This window comes from Aspergillus foveolatus (genome assembly GCF_047715535.1).
Source record: "Aspergillus foveolatus strain CBS 279.81 unplaced genomic scaffold BDW70scaffold_3, whole genome shotgun sequence".
In the NCBI taxonomy this organism is placed as follows: Eukaryota; Fungi; Ascomycota; class Eurotiomycetes; order Eurotiales; family Aspergillaceae; genus Aspergillus; species Aspergillus foveolatus.
This window is the reverse complement of record NW_027396067.1, coordinates 233986-247467: the sequence shown is the minus strand read 5'-3', so window position 1 is coordinate 247467 and position 13482 is coordinate 233986. Positions and strand designations below refer to the sequence as shown.

Genomic DNA, 13482 nt, shown 5'->3' with positions numbered 1-13482 from the left:
TCAAGGCTTCTATCAATGTTCGTATCAACCGGGAATTTCTACTGTCTTGCCACCATCTCCTCGAGATAGAGGAGACAGAGTGTTGGACGGCGTGGCCATGACCAATGACTAGTCTAGCAGCATTCCCTGACAGTTCCCTGGCAGTGGCAGATCGCGAAAGTCGGACAGGGTCTCGATCGTTGCCAAGGAGTTGACGAAATGACGATATCCCCAATTCCAGGAGCCAAAAAGGGGGCTTATTGGCCCAATCGGGCCTGATGGATCGTGTCCAAGTCTTGGTCTGCACCTATCACACTGATAATCAGGGACTAAATAATTACACGTGGTGCAGCAAGTTAATGACCCCCATGGCATTTCTTGATTTCAGTCCCGAATGTCGACACTGCCGTCGAGTGTCGTGCGTCGCAGGGCTGAACCGCTTCCCCCCTCGCTTCGGAACTACCTTTTCCCACATGAATTTCTGCTAATCGTTCTTATCGCAGGCGGAGGATGCCGACACTGCTGAACCACTGTGAGTCCGACCTCACCGGCAGCCGCTGTCCACCATGCAGTAGCTATCCGCGTGAGAATCCAGCGGCGTCATTGTTCCGCTTCTAGGAACAGCTGGTTCTGTTTTCCACGTCAATTGCTGATAATAATGACTCGTGTTGCGTTACCCGCGCTCCAGACGAGTGGTCGCACAGACATCACCAATCATCTTCGTCTGTTCGGTATCATTATTAACTAAGTCGGACTCCGAAATAGATGGTTCACCATTATGGAACTGAACAATGTCTCAGCTATTTTAGGAGCCTTTTGTTTTATTCAGATATAACGATTGCCACACTACTCAGGGGAAGGAGCTCTGGATACTTCGAATTCGACTTCCAAAGTTCCCAAACAGCATCTCTGGCAAACCTACGCAAAATCAATCCGGCTCGATGAGTTAGAAAAGCAAACCGATTGGGTGCCGTTTCTGACCAGCTGACTTAACGGGTGGATTTCGCAATATGATAGCAACTAATGACCGGTGACAAAAGCTGGAGAATCGGTCTTTGGTGGGCGCTTGGGCCCATCCTTCCCGACAGAACGTACGAGAACTATTGCCGCTCAGTCTGGACTCTAGACGTGACCCAAATAGTTCGTCCGTCTCTATGCTAGCCTATGCTAGCCGTTGTGGGTAGCCATGTGGTCTAAGCCATGACTTGCAGCCCGACTGGGCAAATATGTGGAATACCCTTCGGTTCCTAGCCAGCGGGTGATTGACCTTCAGCAAGTCTGCATACGCCGGGCTGCTCATTGTCGGGGAGGTTTACTGGTCAGCAGCAAACGAGCTCTACTCCATAAGCAGTGGCTTGATTGAGCTATCCGGACTTTGCAAGAACCAGGCATTCGTGGACAAGAGTTGATTATTACACAAAGTAGAAACGCTCGGCATTAGTCCGTGGACCTTTAAAACTCCCTGTCTCGGCGTCCCGGGAGGGTGGGACCTCGTCAAACAGAATCCGGAGCACATCTATTCAATGTTGACCACAATTATAGGTTGAATTCGTGGACTCTATTACACAGCCACATTATATGCATATGCAAGGTGATCATGTGCTATGCCTGCCGATGCGACGGTAATTCTCGCTTCGAGCATAGTGAAAGTGAGCAGCCGAATCCTCTCCACGCATATATGCTCCAACTGGCGGAGAGCATAATGGCGCCTAGGACCATTCGGGGTAGGGTCTGCACAATATCTGTAAAGTAATATTTCAAATTATCTCAGGCGGTATCCCCGTCTTGGAACAGCATGTAGATATGACATGTATCTATCACTAATGAAGAGATATGTCCGACGAGGGTCACAGCGCGTCAAGGCAAACTCACTTTTAGGATTTGACTTGGCTGAGGATTATCTCTCCGTAGACGAGGTTCACAAAGTGGCTACCTAGGTACAAGGCCAGAGCCCTAGTATACTGGCATATTCTGTGGTGAGTATAGCATGTACGTGCCGCAAAAGGCAGATCAATGTCGACGCATAACTACAGGTCGACATCGGCGTATAACCTTTGGGCCGTAGCTAGAGTCTGACGGGAAAATATATGCTGTATTAAGACTGGGCGCCACACCAAGGATATCATCTCGAGACAGAACTAGAACCAGAACGTACATCACTTCATAGAAATCATGACACAGCAGATTAGAGAGGAGAATAGGGAGCATAAGAGACAAGGCATGCGTTAAGGGTTTGGTGGCAGAGGTGGGACAGAACAAGTAAAATACAGCCGAATAAGACAATAAGGCTTTACGAATGGGTATATGGACAAAAGAAGAAAAAAGACAATAGTGTAATGTAAAGAGAAGCTCAGCCTTTCAGCGACATCCATGGAGTCGCATATCCCCAAGACGGGTCATTGGCGAGCATAGGACTTGTTCCCGTATCAGGGGAAACCCCACGCATTTTTCCTGATAGCTTTTCGCTCTGCTTTCTGCTAGAGTTCGTATACCGGGATTCAGTATCTGTGTCGCTGGTGTAGGATTCCGTGTCAGACGAGCTCAGATAAGTCCTCGGCTGAGTGGAAAGGGTCGGGCTCAATAGGCCATTTTCGTCTTGGAAGTTGGCTTTTCGGGGGCTTGGGGCTTTCTTTGGCTTCCTGGGAGAGCGTGAGCGTGATCGAGATCGTGATCGTGATCGTAACGGTGATGGTGATGGCGATGCTATTCTTGGCACAGCCAGTTTGTCATCTTTTGTCGCACGATCTGGACGCCGTCGACGGCCAGGAAGCAGGTTAGACGAACAGCAGAGCGCAACTCTGCCCTCTGCTTTCTTGATCGAACAAGCGAATAGTTGCTCCACCTGGAAGGCAGAGGGCCGATCGCCCGGGTCTCGGCTTACCATGTCTCGCGACATTGCGAGCATCGGCCGGATGGCCTGGAAGACGGGGTCTTTGCGCTTCTTCGCGTCACTGTCGAGAAGAGTTATCCATGAGCTCACTTGGCCAATGTTCCGATCCAGATGGAAAGAACAATCTGCAACTCCGCCACCTCGACCAGCCGTTCGGTTTTTCGCACCTCGATGGCTGGCAAAAGCGGATATTTTCCGTTTACAAAGGTAAGTAAAAATATCCAAAACTACGGCGCCGAGTGAGAAGATGTCGGATGCTTCTGGGTCGGTCTGTCGAGATTGCCATACTTGAACCAGTGCTCCACCGCCGGTATGTGCAGTAGGTAGCCCGACAGAGTTGTAGAGGATCGTCCCTTGCTCTTCTGAGGATCCTGAGCCGTTGGAAGACGTGATGGACGGGGTATAGAGTATGGGACGTTTCATCGAAATGCCGCGCTTGCGACTAGAGCCTCCGTTGCTAGACCCGGAAGAGGAGGAAAATCCGATCGAGTATCGGGACGAGTCTTGATCGCCAACGCGAATAACGGTGCCATGAGAGGCAACGGACTCAGCAGGAGGGCTCAAAGCCTCAGGGTCCGAGATATGTAAGCCCTTCAGGCGGCTAAGAGTCAGTTTCGGGCGATCACCAGTTTTTCGACCGGTCCGTCCTCCCGATGGAAGTGTGCTGCCTGTAGGCCCGCTGCTTTGAACGCTTATAGACCGCACCCATCTCTCCGGTGGTCCATACTGATAAGCTTCAACGTCATCCACTTTGACTGGGGGAAGTAATGTATCTAAGCTTTCGAACTGGCCAATGAAGATCTTAAAGTCGGAATCAATGAGGATATTCGATGGGCGAATCAGGCCGTGGACTTGACCATGAGCATGCAGCCAGGATAGCCCGTGCGCAAGACAGTGCGGCCAATTGACTAGTATTTCTCGCCGCCGCTCCTTCGCAAGCTTCTTGAAAGACTGAGGGGTGTCTGTCAGAAAGGACATAAGGTTTCTCTCATATACTCCTGAGAAAAGGATGCAAACTGTGTTATCGGCAAAGTATGATGCGTAGACAGAGTAGACATGGTCGTGGGCCAACCTTCTCATCGATCGGATCTCCTCAAGGACTTCGTCCTCTTCGAAAAAGTGCGGCGCGCCTCCAACAGTCACCTGGGTTCGCAGGTAAATCTTGCAGACCGCGCCAGCCAAGACAACCCTATCCACACCTTCCTTTGCCAGATTGGTTCCCGTCTGCAGAACCTCAACTGGAACGCCTTCATTCTCTGTGTACTTGACATGCTCGCCTTCACCGATACCTCGCACGAGAAAACGCCATTGAGCGAGGAAGAACTTGGAATCCAGCTCCGGATCTTGGTCCTGAGACAGCTGCAAGCGGTCGACGCTATGGGCGGCAATGGGGAGGTCATTATCGTCGAATGATTCGTCCACCAAGTGGAAGATGCGGCCAGGTATGCCGATGTCAAGAAGAATTAGGAATAGCCTTCCAGCTTTGGCGAGAATCCAATCGAGGTAAGTCTCGCTTGTCAGACCCTCACCCCAGGGCAGCGGAGCAACGAGGCGAGGCAATGTGCCTGGCGGGAGGTTCTTGAATATAAAGTCTGGACAGATAGTCGCCTTGATGCGATCCTCAGGCCACCAGACAGAAGTCAAGGCAGACATATTGAACTTCGCTGAGGGGCCCGAAGCAGTGAAGCACGGATATAGTAGTGGGAATCAGTACCTTCTAGGAACATTTCTGAACCGAATTAGCAAGAGCCACGGAAAGAGCAATTAGAAGTAATATATACAAACTGTAGTGTTAGCAGCTAGAGAGACCGGGAGAATAGTAGTACCTCTGTAGGCGTCGAATGCCGCTGGCTGTGCTTATCTAGTGGCTCTAAGGACGGACCACACCATCATTAGAGACATCAATAGTGGCAATGAAGGAGTGAGCTTTGTGACTGGGAGAAGGACATTGGCCAAGAAGACTTGATTTCATGGCCTTATTCCATTATGCCATTGCTCATAGTCCTGGAGGAGATGTAGATCCCAGGCGTGGCAACGGTGTGGTCCAGGACGAAGAGGGAATGAGGCCGTTAGAGGCCATGAAGGATAGATCACATTATTGGCATTTCTGGATGATTGGGCGAAATGCGTCGGGGTCAACAATAAATCGAGATAAGCAGAGGATAATTCGATTGTTGCGGTTGAGGCTGAGGCAAGCCGTGCGACTGGTCAACTCGGCCTTCTGCTCTTATCAGAGAGGTTACGTTCTGCCAAATGTCAACTGATAAGCCTCGACGTGATCCTCCACTTTCATTCTCCCAGTCCTCCCGATGACGATCAACACTTGAACTCGATCCTTCTGAGAACCCGAACTTGAGGTCTGCATACTCCCATTTTCGGTAGTCGTGCTGCCATTCTAACTGCTGTTCTTCCAGTCCCAGTCCCATGTAACCGTGTGCACTCTAAACAGCCGTCAGTCGCCGGGTTAGGACGATCTCGCTAACTATGCAGCACTCCTTATCTCTCCGGCGCCGGCCGGCTCACAAATCTGCGAGGTCGAGTGGTTGACCGCGGAGGTCGTGGGGTGCCTGATATCGCAAAGTGCCATTGGAATTGAGCCAAGAAAGCAAGGGTGGCTTGGATCCTACCGTACATCAGGAGGCCGAGTACCTGTAAAATCTGGGGGGTGGACCGGATACCTGGTCCAGTCCCGTCCAGGTCTCTCTTTCTGACACAAGTCTGCAACGCCTCTTGACCGGGGTCCGCTTCCCCCGGCAATATGCGCGTCAGGGGCGCTTCAGGAGAAGTTTCACGCATGTTCGAGGCTTTGAGCAATCGGCAATGGCGCCGCTCCGATATCAGATGTTGTTTTCTAGATTCTCGGAGAATGTGGTGCCCCAGACTGTCTTCTCCGGATCTCCAGCACAGACGCCGCCACGGCACATGATGGCTTGGCCATTCACGTCTACCGAGGATGGGATTTCGAAGCAGTTCAGGCACCATAAGGAGTATCGTCACTTCAATCCTCCGTATTGCTGATAAGAATGCAGATCACTGATCAGTCAAGCAAATCATCGCCTCAGCTCTTATTCTATTCCCGCGAGTCGCGCGTTGATTATCAAAATAAATGAACAGGCTCTCGATCCGTCTCGATCCGGTTTCTTGGAACTATTGACGCCGTGCATGCGGCAATCTCGGAGCACCACCCTTGGAAGCAGCACCTCATGGGATAGGAAGATAAGCCAGATAATTCTTTGGCTTACAGCGGTTTGTCGATCATGATGCTTAAGCTTTACCATGCACAAAATCTCAGCATCGTGTCCAACAAATACTCCATGGCCCGATTGAGACAAGTCAAAACCATGCATTTTCTAATGGGTCTTGGATTTCAGTCGCACAGTCGCATTACTGAGCCTTATAATCACATTTTTCTTGCACCAAACTTCTATCCTCGTCGATCGGGAAGTCACTCTAAGACTGTTTGTCCTGCTATCAGTTCACCAGAAGTATACTCGCCATGTCCAATCATCAACTCTTTCACCCCACCTTGTCAATGTCATATCTCCGACTTTTTAGATCCACACCACTAAGAACCAGATCGCCCGCACTGGCTGAGAGTTCACAGTAAGTTCCTCGCGGGTTCATGGTGATGTTCGTTCTTCGTTCTCCGTTCTCCGTCTTCGATAAGTTGCCGGTTCGATGCTGGCCTTATCTGGCTTTGCTCAGTTCCTTCCCCGAAATCTCACCAACCGCACCGGCAAGCTCCCTGTTCTATGAGCTCGACTCAGGCGTTGTAGTTGTTCTTGCCCCTGCCTCTGCACTTGGTCCGGCCCTGAGCGCCGTCGACTCCGTTCAAAGGCTTTACGGAAGTGAACCTGCTCATCACAACTGTGCTTCCGACGATTGTTAATGAAGCCCTCGTGTGCTGTCTTTTCTTCCATCAGATTATCAATCTGCTTCCGTTAGTCTCAGTCCTTTCCTCCTCGTGCCATCAGGTTGGGTATCTCAAGTAGTGGTAGTGCTAATCCCTAGTCTGATATAGTAGAAGCCTGCGCATCCGGCGTTCCTACCGAGACGTAAAATAGCACCGACAAGGAAAACTTACACACTTCAACCAGACCTCCTGCTCTGAGCTCCATGCTTTCTGGCACCTTGCCAGCTCCGCCCGCGCATGTTCAAGCTTCTCTTCCTGTTCCGTCGTCCATCGGCTCCGAGCTTGCTCTTTTACGCCGTCCCAACTGACTGTTCTCTTCCTCTGTATCTGTGTATGACTGGGAGTGGGAATTGCAGTGGCACTGGTATCTAGGGGATCAATGTCTGTATCCGTGTCCACGCCGACATCCTCGTCTGACCCGACATCTGACTCAAAGTCGGGTTCTGAAGCGTACCGCACGCGAACTGTATGCGGGATGTTTGTACCTGAGAAGGCATAGACATTGTCATTCGTGTCGTGTGTATCGTCGTCGTTGTCGTCTACACGGTCCCCTTCCATGTTCATTCGCTTTGCCTTGAGGAAAGGGATCGGAAGACGAAAGACGTACTTGGATTTGACGCGCTGGCTAACTCCCATTTTTTCAGAAATTTCTTGTATCCGACTGGAAAGTGGGTGGATGGTAGGTAACGAGTGCGTCAATTGGAGTACACTTGCAGACAATTCCCTTGTTCGTCTCGTCCGGTCCGACTTGTTTTTTGCAGAGCCTAAGAATGAAAATGACGAGACGACTGTGGACAAGCAAAGTCAGGACCATATTTATATATTCATCCATCCCTCTTCGGTCCCCGCGCCGTGACTTCCGAACCAGGCCCGGCCGGTCCTGCTTCCCAGATCTCCGAACTAAGCATCTACTCAGCAAGTTGATCGTTGGAATTAGCCGCCCTATCCTCAGAAATCCCAGACCTGCGTCAATATCCCCAGCCCGACAAAATCAACATCCAATGAAGCAGGACTAGACAGAGATCATCATCCAATAAACCCGCAGACCAGCCGATCACAGACCCGTTCGTCTGTCACGTTGCCTCTATCCCTGTCCATCCCTGCCGCCATAAGCGTAACGTACTTCCACTAATATTTGAGCACGAGTATTCTGCTCAGCATACAAATCCCTTATTGGCAGGTTAGCCAGCGTTGGGCGTGGGTGCGGGGGAATGCCTTCCTAGTCTCCCTTGGTTTTAGGAGGCAGACTGATAGTGCACTAGGGTTCTGGGGCCGTTCTAGACCGCTGTTCTAGTCAGTGCGCAATGCACTCTACTGTGCGCTTGTAATCAAGTCTCATGGCAAGCAGTCCTTGTCTACAGAGTACGCGGGTAGTAATACGTGATGAACAATGATATGTATGACCGGTTTGCCTCACGATGCAGGCTTGATTACGACGCGTCTTCTGGCCCCGTGGAGAAGACTGCATAGATGAAGACGGCGGGATAACAATTGCACGCCATACACAAAAGCACCTCATACTTTCAGTCCGCCAGTCCCCGTTATTCTGCACGAGACGGTCATCAAGAAGTTAAGAACGGTCAAGGCGCCAAGGACAGGTGCGAGCCCTGGTGCCGGGTCGTGATGTGATCCGCAATGTTTGTCGTCAATCGTCAACGTGGCAGCCAGAGAGCTTCTCTAATTTTCATGCTCCTGCAGGATACGGTGAGGTAATATGTACTTGGTCGGCAATATGACGTTCGGTTTGCATACTCTGACAGTAAAAAGCACATTAGCTGGGCTGCATCGGAACCATATTTATTTGGTCATTAAATGTCCTATACCGTTAGACTGTGCTGTAGTCCAGTCCTATCGGGTAAGGATGCATTGGAATACGCACAGAGTCAAGTGGATATTGAGTACCTGAAACGAAGAAAAGAGCTAGTGGCAATCAATCCCACACTGCAGGAAATTCCAGTCTTCGTTTAATGATGGAAGAGAAAAAGAAAAGAAAATTCAGAAGGTCGGGCAGCGCAGCTGACTATGTTGATCCAACGCCAACACCAATCACAGTGCAGTCGTCCAGAAAAGAAACATAGCGCTTCAACCTTGAACTACCTGTCATCCCGGGAAGGTGCAAGGTAGGCTTCAAAGGGAAAATAGTAAAATGATAACGTTCCAATCGCTATACATATCAACAAAAGATATTTGACAAATTCAAGAAGGCCAAATAGAAACGCCACTTCATCCAAGTCCAAGTCCAAGTAGTCCCGCCTGGAAAGACCCAATCAAACGTACATAGCAATATGCTTGAAGAAAGGAAGCCGGAACGTCAGTTCATATGCAATCAACACCCGGCCATCGCATCCACAAATGCTTTTCAATATAGAGAAGCAAATCAAAGCAGGCAAGCAGTATCAGCCCTTCTGAAGAATGCTCCTCGGCCTCGACCGCGTAGGCCTCAGATCGAAGGCGTTCTTTCTATCCTCTCTAATTTGCTCGCCGATGATAATGCTGACCAGTCGGCGATGTAGGTCAGCATCCGTCCAGCCGACCCAGCCCGACCCTCCAAGCCTTAAGTCCCGAGCGGCCAGTTCCTGTCTGAACCGGTACACGATGGCAAACTGCAGCTCGGTTATTGGGACCCCATAAGTATTGTCGGAAGTCCAGATGTAGTCCCCGATTATGTCAGCGTGTGCAGAGTTTGGGTAATACGGAAAGCTCTGGGGGGATTGTTTGGCTAGTCGGTAGAGACGGCGGAGTAGCGTGTAGTGCGCATTTGAGAAGTAGCCGGACGTTGCAAGACGCGGCAGTCCGCCGAGTGCCTTTGCCTTTTCCTCTTTCTCTGGTGACGCTAAGGCACGTACGTTGCTGGGCTGCGGACCGGGAGCTGGCTGCTGCTCAAAATTTGACACTGAATCAGCGTCCGGAGGCTCTACGCGCTTCCTCGCGTCCTCTTGCCGAATCTGATCGAATAGGTCGACTTCCTCCTCCTCAGAGCCTTGCTCGGATTGCTCCTCCACGCTTAAATCTTGTGAGCCTTCACGGCTCGAACTTTCACGGCTAGTTGGCGGGCTTAATCGTTTACTCTCTGTATTAGACTTCTGAACTGGAACTTTTAGCCAGCCCGGCGTGAGGCTTGCAAACCTTTGAACCCAGGATGATTTTTGCACGTTCTGGCCGGGCTTTGGATTCCTCGGTGTCAGAGATTCTTCGTGAACAGATATTTCTTCTGCAGGATCAGGAATGCTAGTATTGTCAGCAAATTCTGACTGGCGTTGCATTTCGGTTTCGTGTCTAGTTGTTGGGTCAATCTGGAAGGTTTGGTCTTCCAAATCTTTCTCTGGGCTAAAGTCCAGGTAATCTTCTAGCTCTTCCGGCTGGTCTTGATCAACCGATTCAGTCTCGTACCTTTCAGCAGGCTTCTGCCGCTGTGAGATCGCAGAGGATGGTACTTGTTTTGTAGAAGGTCGTTGTGTCGAACTCAGAGGACTGCTCTTTCCATAGTAGTAATGGACACGGTTGGGAGTATCCTCTGCGTGAGCAGAAAGGTCGACCTTTTGCTCCCGCAGTTTCCGGATCCGTGATTGACCCAAATAGGGTACTTTCCCTTGCCCATCCACCCAAAGCGCAGGGGAAAAGGTTGTGCCATACCCTCGACCAGCAGGGGTTGAGCCATCTTTCCATGGACTCGATTGCACATCGTTCCGAGACTCCAGCACAGACCCTCGGCCCGAATTACCTTCGTCTTTAGCTTGCTCCTGCCAGATGTCTTCATACCCGTCATCTTCAGCGGCATCGGCAATCTCCTCGTCCTCATTGAAGTCTTCACCCTGGCCCTGCTGCTGAAAATGTTCGTCCTGCTTGCGTATTCGGGGACTTCGGGAAATATCATTATTGATTCCGCCTTCCACGTCGTAGTTCTCCCCCTCCTCATCCTTCTCCTGCTGCTGTTCTTTCTTCTGTTGTTGTTCATTCTCCTGCAGTAAGATTCTTGGGCTTCGGTCAACGTTGTCAGCTCCTTCCTGGCCATCGTCTTCTTTCAGATCATAGTCTTCTGCGCCCTGGTGAGCGTCGTGCCTCGGTAGCCAGGGATCTTCATCATCATAATCCTCTTCCTCGTTGTCGATATTATCCCCTGCTTCCTCTTGTTGCTCGCTTTGCCCCCTTTCCTGCCTTGGCATCCAAAGATCTTCATCAGCATCATCTATATTTTCAGCATCAACCCTCCGTGCTGGACTCGGCGTGTCAACATCGCTGTCGATAACAATAACTTGACTCGAGTTCGCCATTTGTATTGTACGACTGACAGCTTCCCTCTCCCGCTGCCACTCCGCAAACCGTTGCTTCATCATCGTGTCCGGGGAGGAGTCGAGGGCTCCGTCGAGTTGCTGATGATTCGGAGTGTTCGTTACATTGCGTCTCGAGTATTCCATTTCTGGGCTGTCCAGGGCTCCTTCACGTAATTCTTCCTCAATCAAGGCTCGTCGTTGAGGACTCTTGAGCTCCAGCGCTTTCCGCCTAATTGCAAGCACTTGCCCCAGTCCTAGAGCCGCTCCTAAAACTCGTTGGGAGTCATGATTGAGGTCACCAAAAATTTCCTGTAGCCGTTGTCGAGGTTCCATGTAGTCAGGAACAAGTCCCTCTAGAGTGGTCGGGGGGTTAGAACGGCTGAAGACGCGCGAAAGCGCAATTCCAGTCCTAACCACCTTCGCTAACCGAAGCAATTGCCTCCGTTGGGACACGGAGACAGGGCTTTTAAGTGACGGCCTTGTAGAAGGTACAGAAGAATATGGCACTCGTTTCGTGGCCGGTTGACTGCTAGCCTGCGGCTGGGTATCAAGATGCTGCGCCGGGGAAGACTCCGGATCAGGAGCAGTGGCCTCAGATTGCTTTTCCAAAACGTTTGTTGTCCGCCTGATGACACCATTTGTTTCTCTTTGAATGAACGGCTTCAGAGGGCCCTTAGCCAGTTTCGAATTGCTGCTAACCGTGTGCTGTCTAGCTGAGGGTAGCGTATCTAAAGAGACCATGCTAAAACCTTCACTCTCCATGATAGTATCGAACTCGCGGTACTCGCTCGTAAAATCATTTGTACGTGCACTGGGCCTAGCACTCGCGGATCTCTCCCGAGAAGCCCGATTGCGGTCCTGCCGTTCATCTACCTGTGATGATGTAGTCGGGGTCGGATATCTCCGCTGTGGCATAGGTGTGTGTCCCGCATGCATGCTATTTTCAGGGGATAAGGTCTGAAGATCTCGTGTTGGTGATGGCATTTTCGAAGGAGTTGAATGTAGATCATCGTCACTATGCTGGGAATGAAACCGGTCTATCGCATCCCCATTCGGTGTATCATAGGTCCGTTCTAAGACCGGCTGCGTATTCTGGTCCTCGGCGGCCACTTGCAGAGGTTCCGTGTGAGCGAGGACATCAAATGGAACATTCAAAACTTGATTGTCGTCGATTTCATCATCAGAGTCGGCGCCATCGGCGAGGTTTAGGGGACTCCAACTGCGTCTCTCGAACTCCATACCAGTCGGTTCAGGACCCACCACCTGCACATCCTCCTCAGGCTTTTGAGGCTGCTTGAGCTGTTGATTATTTTGAATCGGGGCAGGCGTCGGTGGATATTTCCTTGGTCGACCCGGCCGCCGCTTCTGTGCACTGTTCACAGGGCCCGGCGTATGCCCTGGGCCAGGTGTACTCCCTGGACCTGGGGTGTTCCCAGGCCCGGGAGTGTTACCAGCGCTGCCAGCAAGCGGAATTACATCGGGACCGCGGGACTTCCTTGGACGACCTCGTTTTCTCCGGGGAGTCTGCTCTGTGTCATCCTTCAACGGAACCTTCATGGTCGTCGTCGTCGGTCGGCTCCGTTTGCGCGACGGGCTGTCTTGGTTCTCCTGGTTCTCCTGCTCGTCCTGTGTTGCCTCGAGGGTCACTCGAATGCGCCAGGGACTGACATTTCCGTCCGCTTGAGCCTTGTCCGGAGACAAAGACCGCTGCTGTGCATTATTTCTCGTAGGTGAGCCGGGGAGAAGAATATCATCGAAGCGGATCGAGTGTGCGCTTTTCGCAGGGCTGAGATTGATGCGTTTCCGTTTCACGGCGCCGGGGGTCTGGAGGATGCGGCGGTTCGCGGGCGACATGAGGCTGCTTTGACGACCGGCAAAGGGTCTGAAAGGAGATGAGATCAGATACTCGGCATCGCCAGGAGGCGCAAGGACGTCCGGGGAGGAGCTTGCGCTGTGGGCGGAGAACATTGAACGCAGCATGCGAGGGGGAGTGCGACCGAGATCTTGGGCTCGTGGAAAAGATATCAGGCGCGTCAGTGGGCCGAACCGAAACACGTCATTATCTCGTATCCAAAACCACAGAGCCAAGAATCCAAACCAGATCGAATTATCGATATAGGCAGTGCCGAGTTGATTGATTGTAGCGCCTGGGGAGCTGCAACAGTCGCGGCGTAGGAGTAAACACTTATTCCGATTTAGGAAGGTGGAGCAATATGCCTTAATGCCTGAGGTATAAAATGTATTATCAGTATTATGTCAGCGACGGCTTAAATAATCCGCAGCGGAGACGAATCGGGACTAGTCTATAATGACTCGGCAAAATTATTGCGGGAGGTTGGTAACGGACTGGTGATATTCGACACTGAGAGTTGACGCAAGCGGGCTAGCAGAGATGGCAAAACGGTCAAGCCTCGCGCTCCGGTGCCGGT

At 51.3% G+C, this 13482-nt stretch overlaps 4 protein-coding genes across 4 annotated transcripts; all 4 read right to left on the bottom strand.

Annotated features, from left to right (window-relative positions):
* Window positions 1–2050: 2050 nt before the first annotated feature.
* Window positions 2051–4631, bottom strand: BDW70DRAFT_127429 (protein kinase domain-containing protein). Its single transcript, XM_073735269.1, has one exon. The coding sequence runs from the start codon at window positions 4520–4522 to the stop codon at window positions 2330–2332; it is 2193 nt and encodes a 730-aa protein (XP_073600148.1). The 5' UTR covers window positions 4523–4631; the 3' UTR covers window positions 2051–2329.
* Window positions 4632–5288: 657 nt separating this feature from the next.
* BDW70DRAFT_62449 (uncharacterized protein) lies at window positions 5289–5989 on the bottom strand. Its single transcript, XM_073744416.1, has one exon. The coding sequence runs from the start codon at window positions 5849–5851 to the stop codon at window positions 5366–5368; it is 486 nt and encodes a 161-aa protein (XP_073600147.1). The 5' UTR covers window positions 5852–5989; the 3' UTR covers window positions 5289–5365.
* Window positions 5990–6504: 515 nt separating this feature from the next.
* Window positions 6505–7747, bottom strand: BDW70DRAFT_62464 (uncharacterized protein). The gene is made up of 2 exons (XM_073744417.1): window positions 6954–7747; window positions 6505–6801 (listed from the first exon to the last, which is right to left on the bottom strand). Exons 1-2 carry the CDS (start codon window positions 7416–7418, stop codon window positions 6571–6573), a joined length of 696 nt encoding a protein of 231 aa, XP_073600146.1. The 5' UTR covers window positions 7419–7747; the 3' UTR covers window positions 6505–6570.
* Window positions 7748–9178: 1431 nt separating this feature from the next.
* Window positions 9179–13021, bottom strand: BDW70DRAFT_147045 (putative AT DNA binding protein; the record flags this gene model as incomplete). The annotated part of the gene is made up of 1 exon (XM_073738659.1): window positions 9179–13021. The coding sequence occupies one exon, from the start codon at window positions 13019–13021 to the stop codon at window positions 9179–9181; it is 3843 nt and encodes a 1280-aa protein (XP_073600145.1).
* Between the last annotated feature and the right edge of the window lie 461 nt (window positions 13022–13482).

What these genes read in the sequence shown, in the direction of transcription:
- BDW70DRAFT_127429 (XM_073735269.1), bottom strand. Translation starts at nt 4,522, where the DNA reads ATGTCTGCCTTGACTTCTGTCTGGTGGCCTGAGGATCGCATCAAGGCG.
- BDW70DRAFT_62464 (XM_073744417.1), bottom strand. Translation starts at nt 7,418, where the DNA reads ATGGGAGTTAGCCAGCGCGTCAAATCCAAGTACGTCTTTCGTCTTCCG. An exon ending in AGGAGGTCTGGTTGAAGTGT is followed by an intron (nt 6,802 to 6,953) that starts GTAAGTTTTCCT and finishes TAACGGAAGCAG; the next exon opens with ATTGATAATCTGATGGAAGA.
- BDW70DRAFT_62449 (XM_073744416.1), bottom strand. Translation starts at nt 5,851, where the DNA reads ATGGTGCCTGAACTGCTTCGAAATCCCATCCTCGGTAGACGTGAATGG.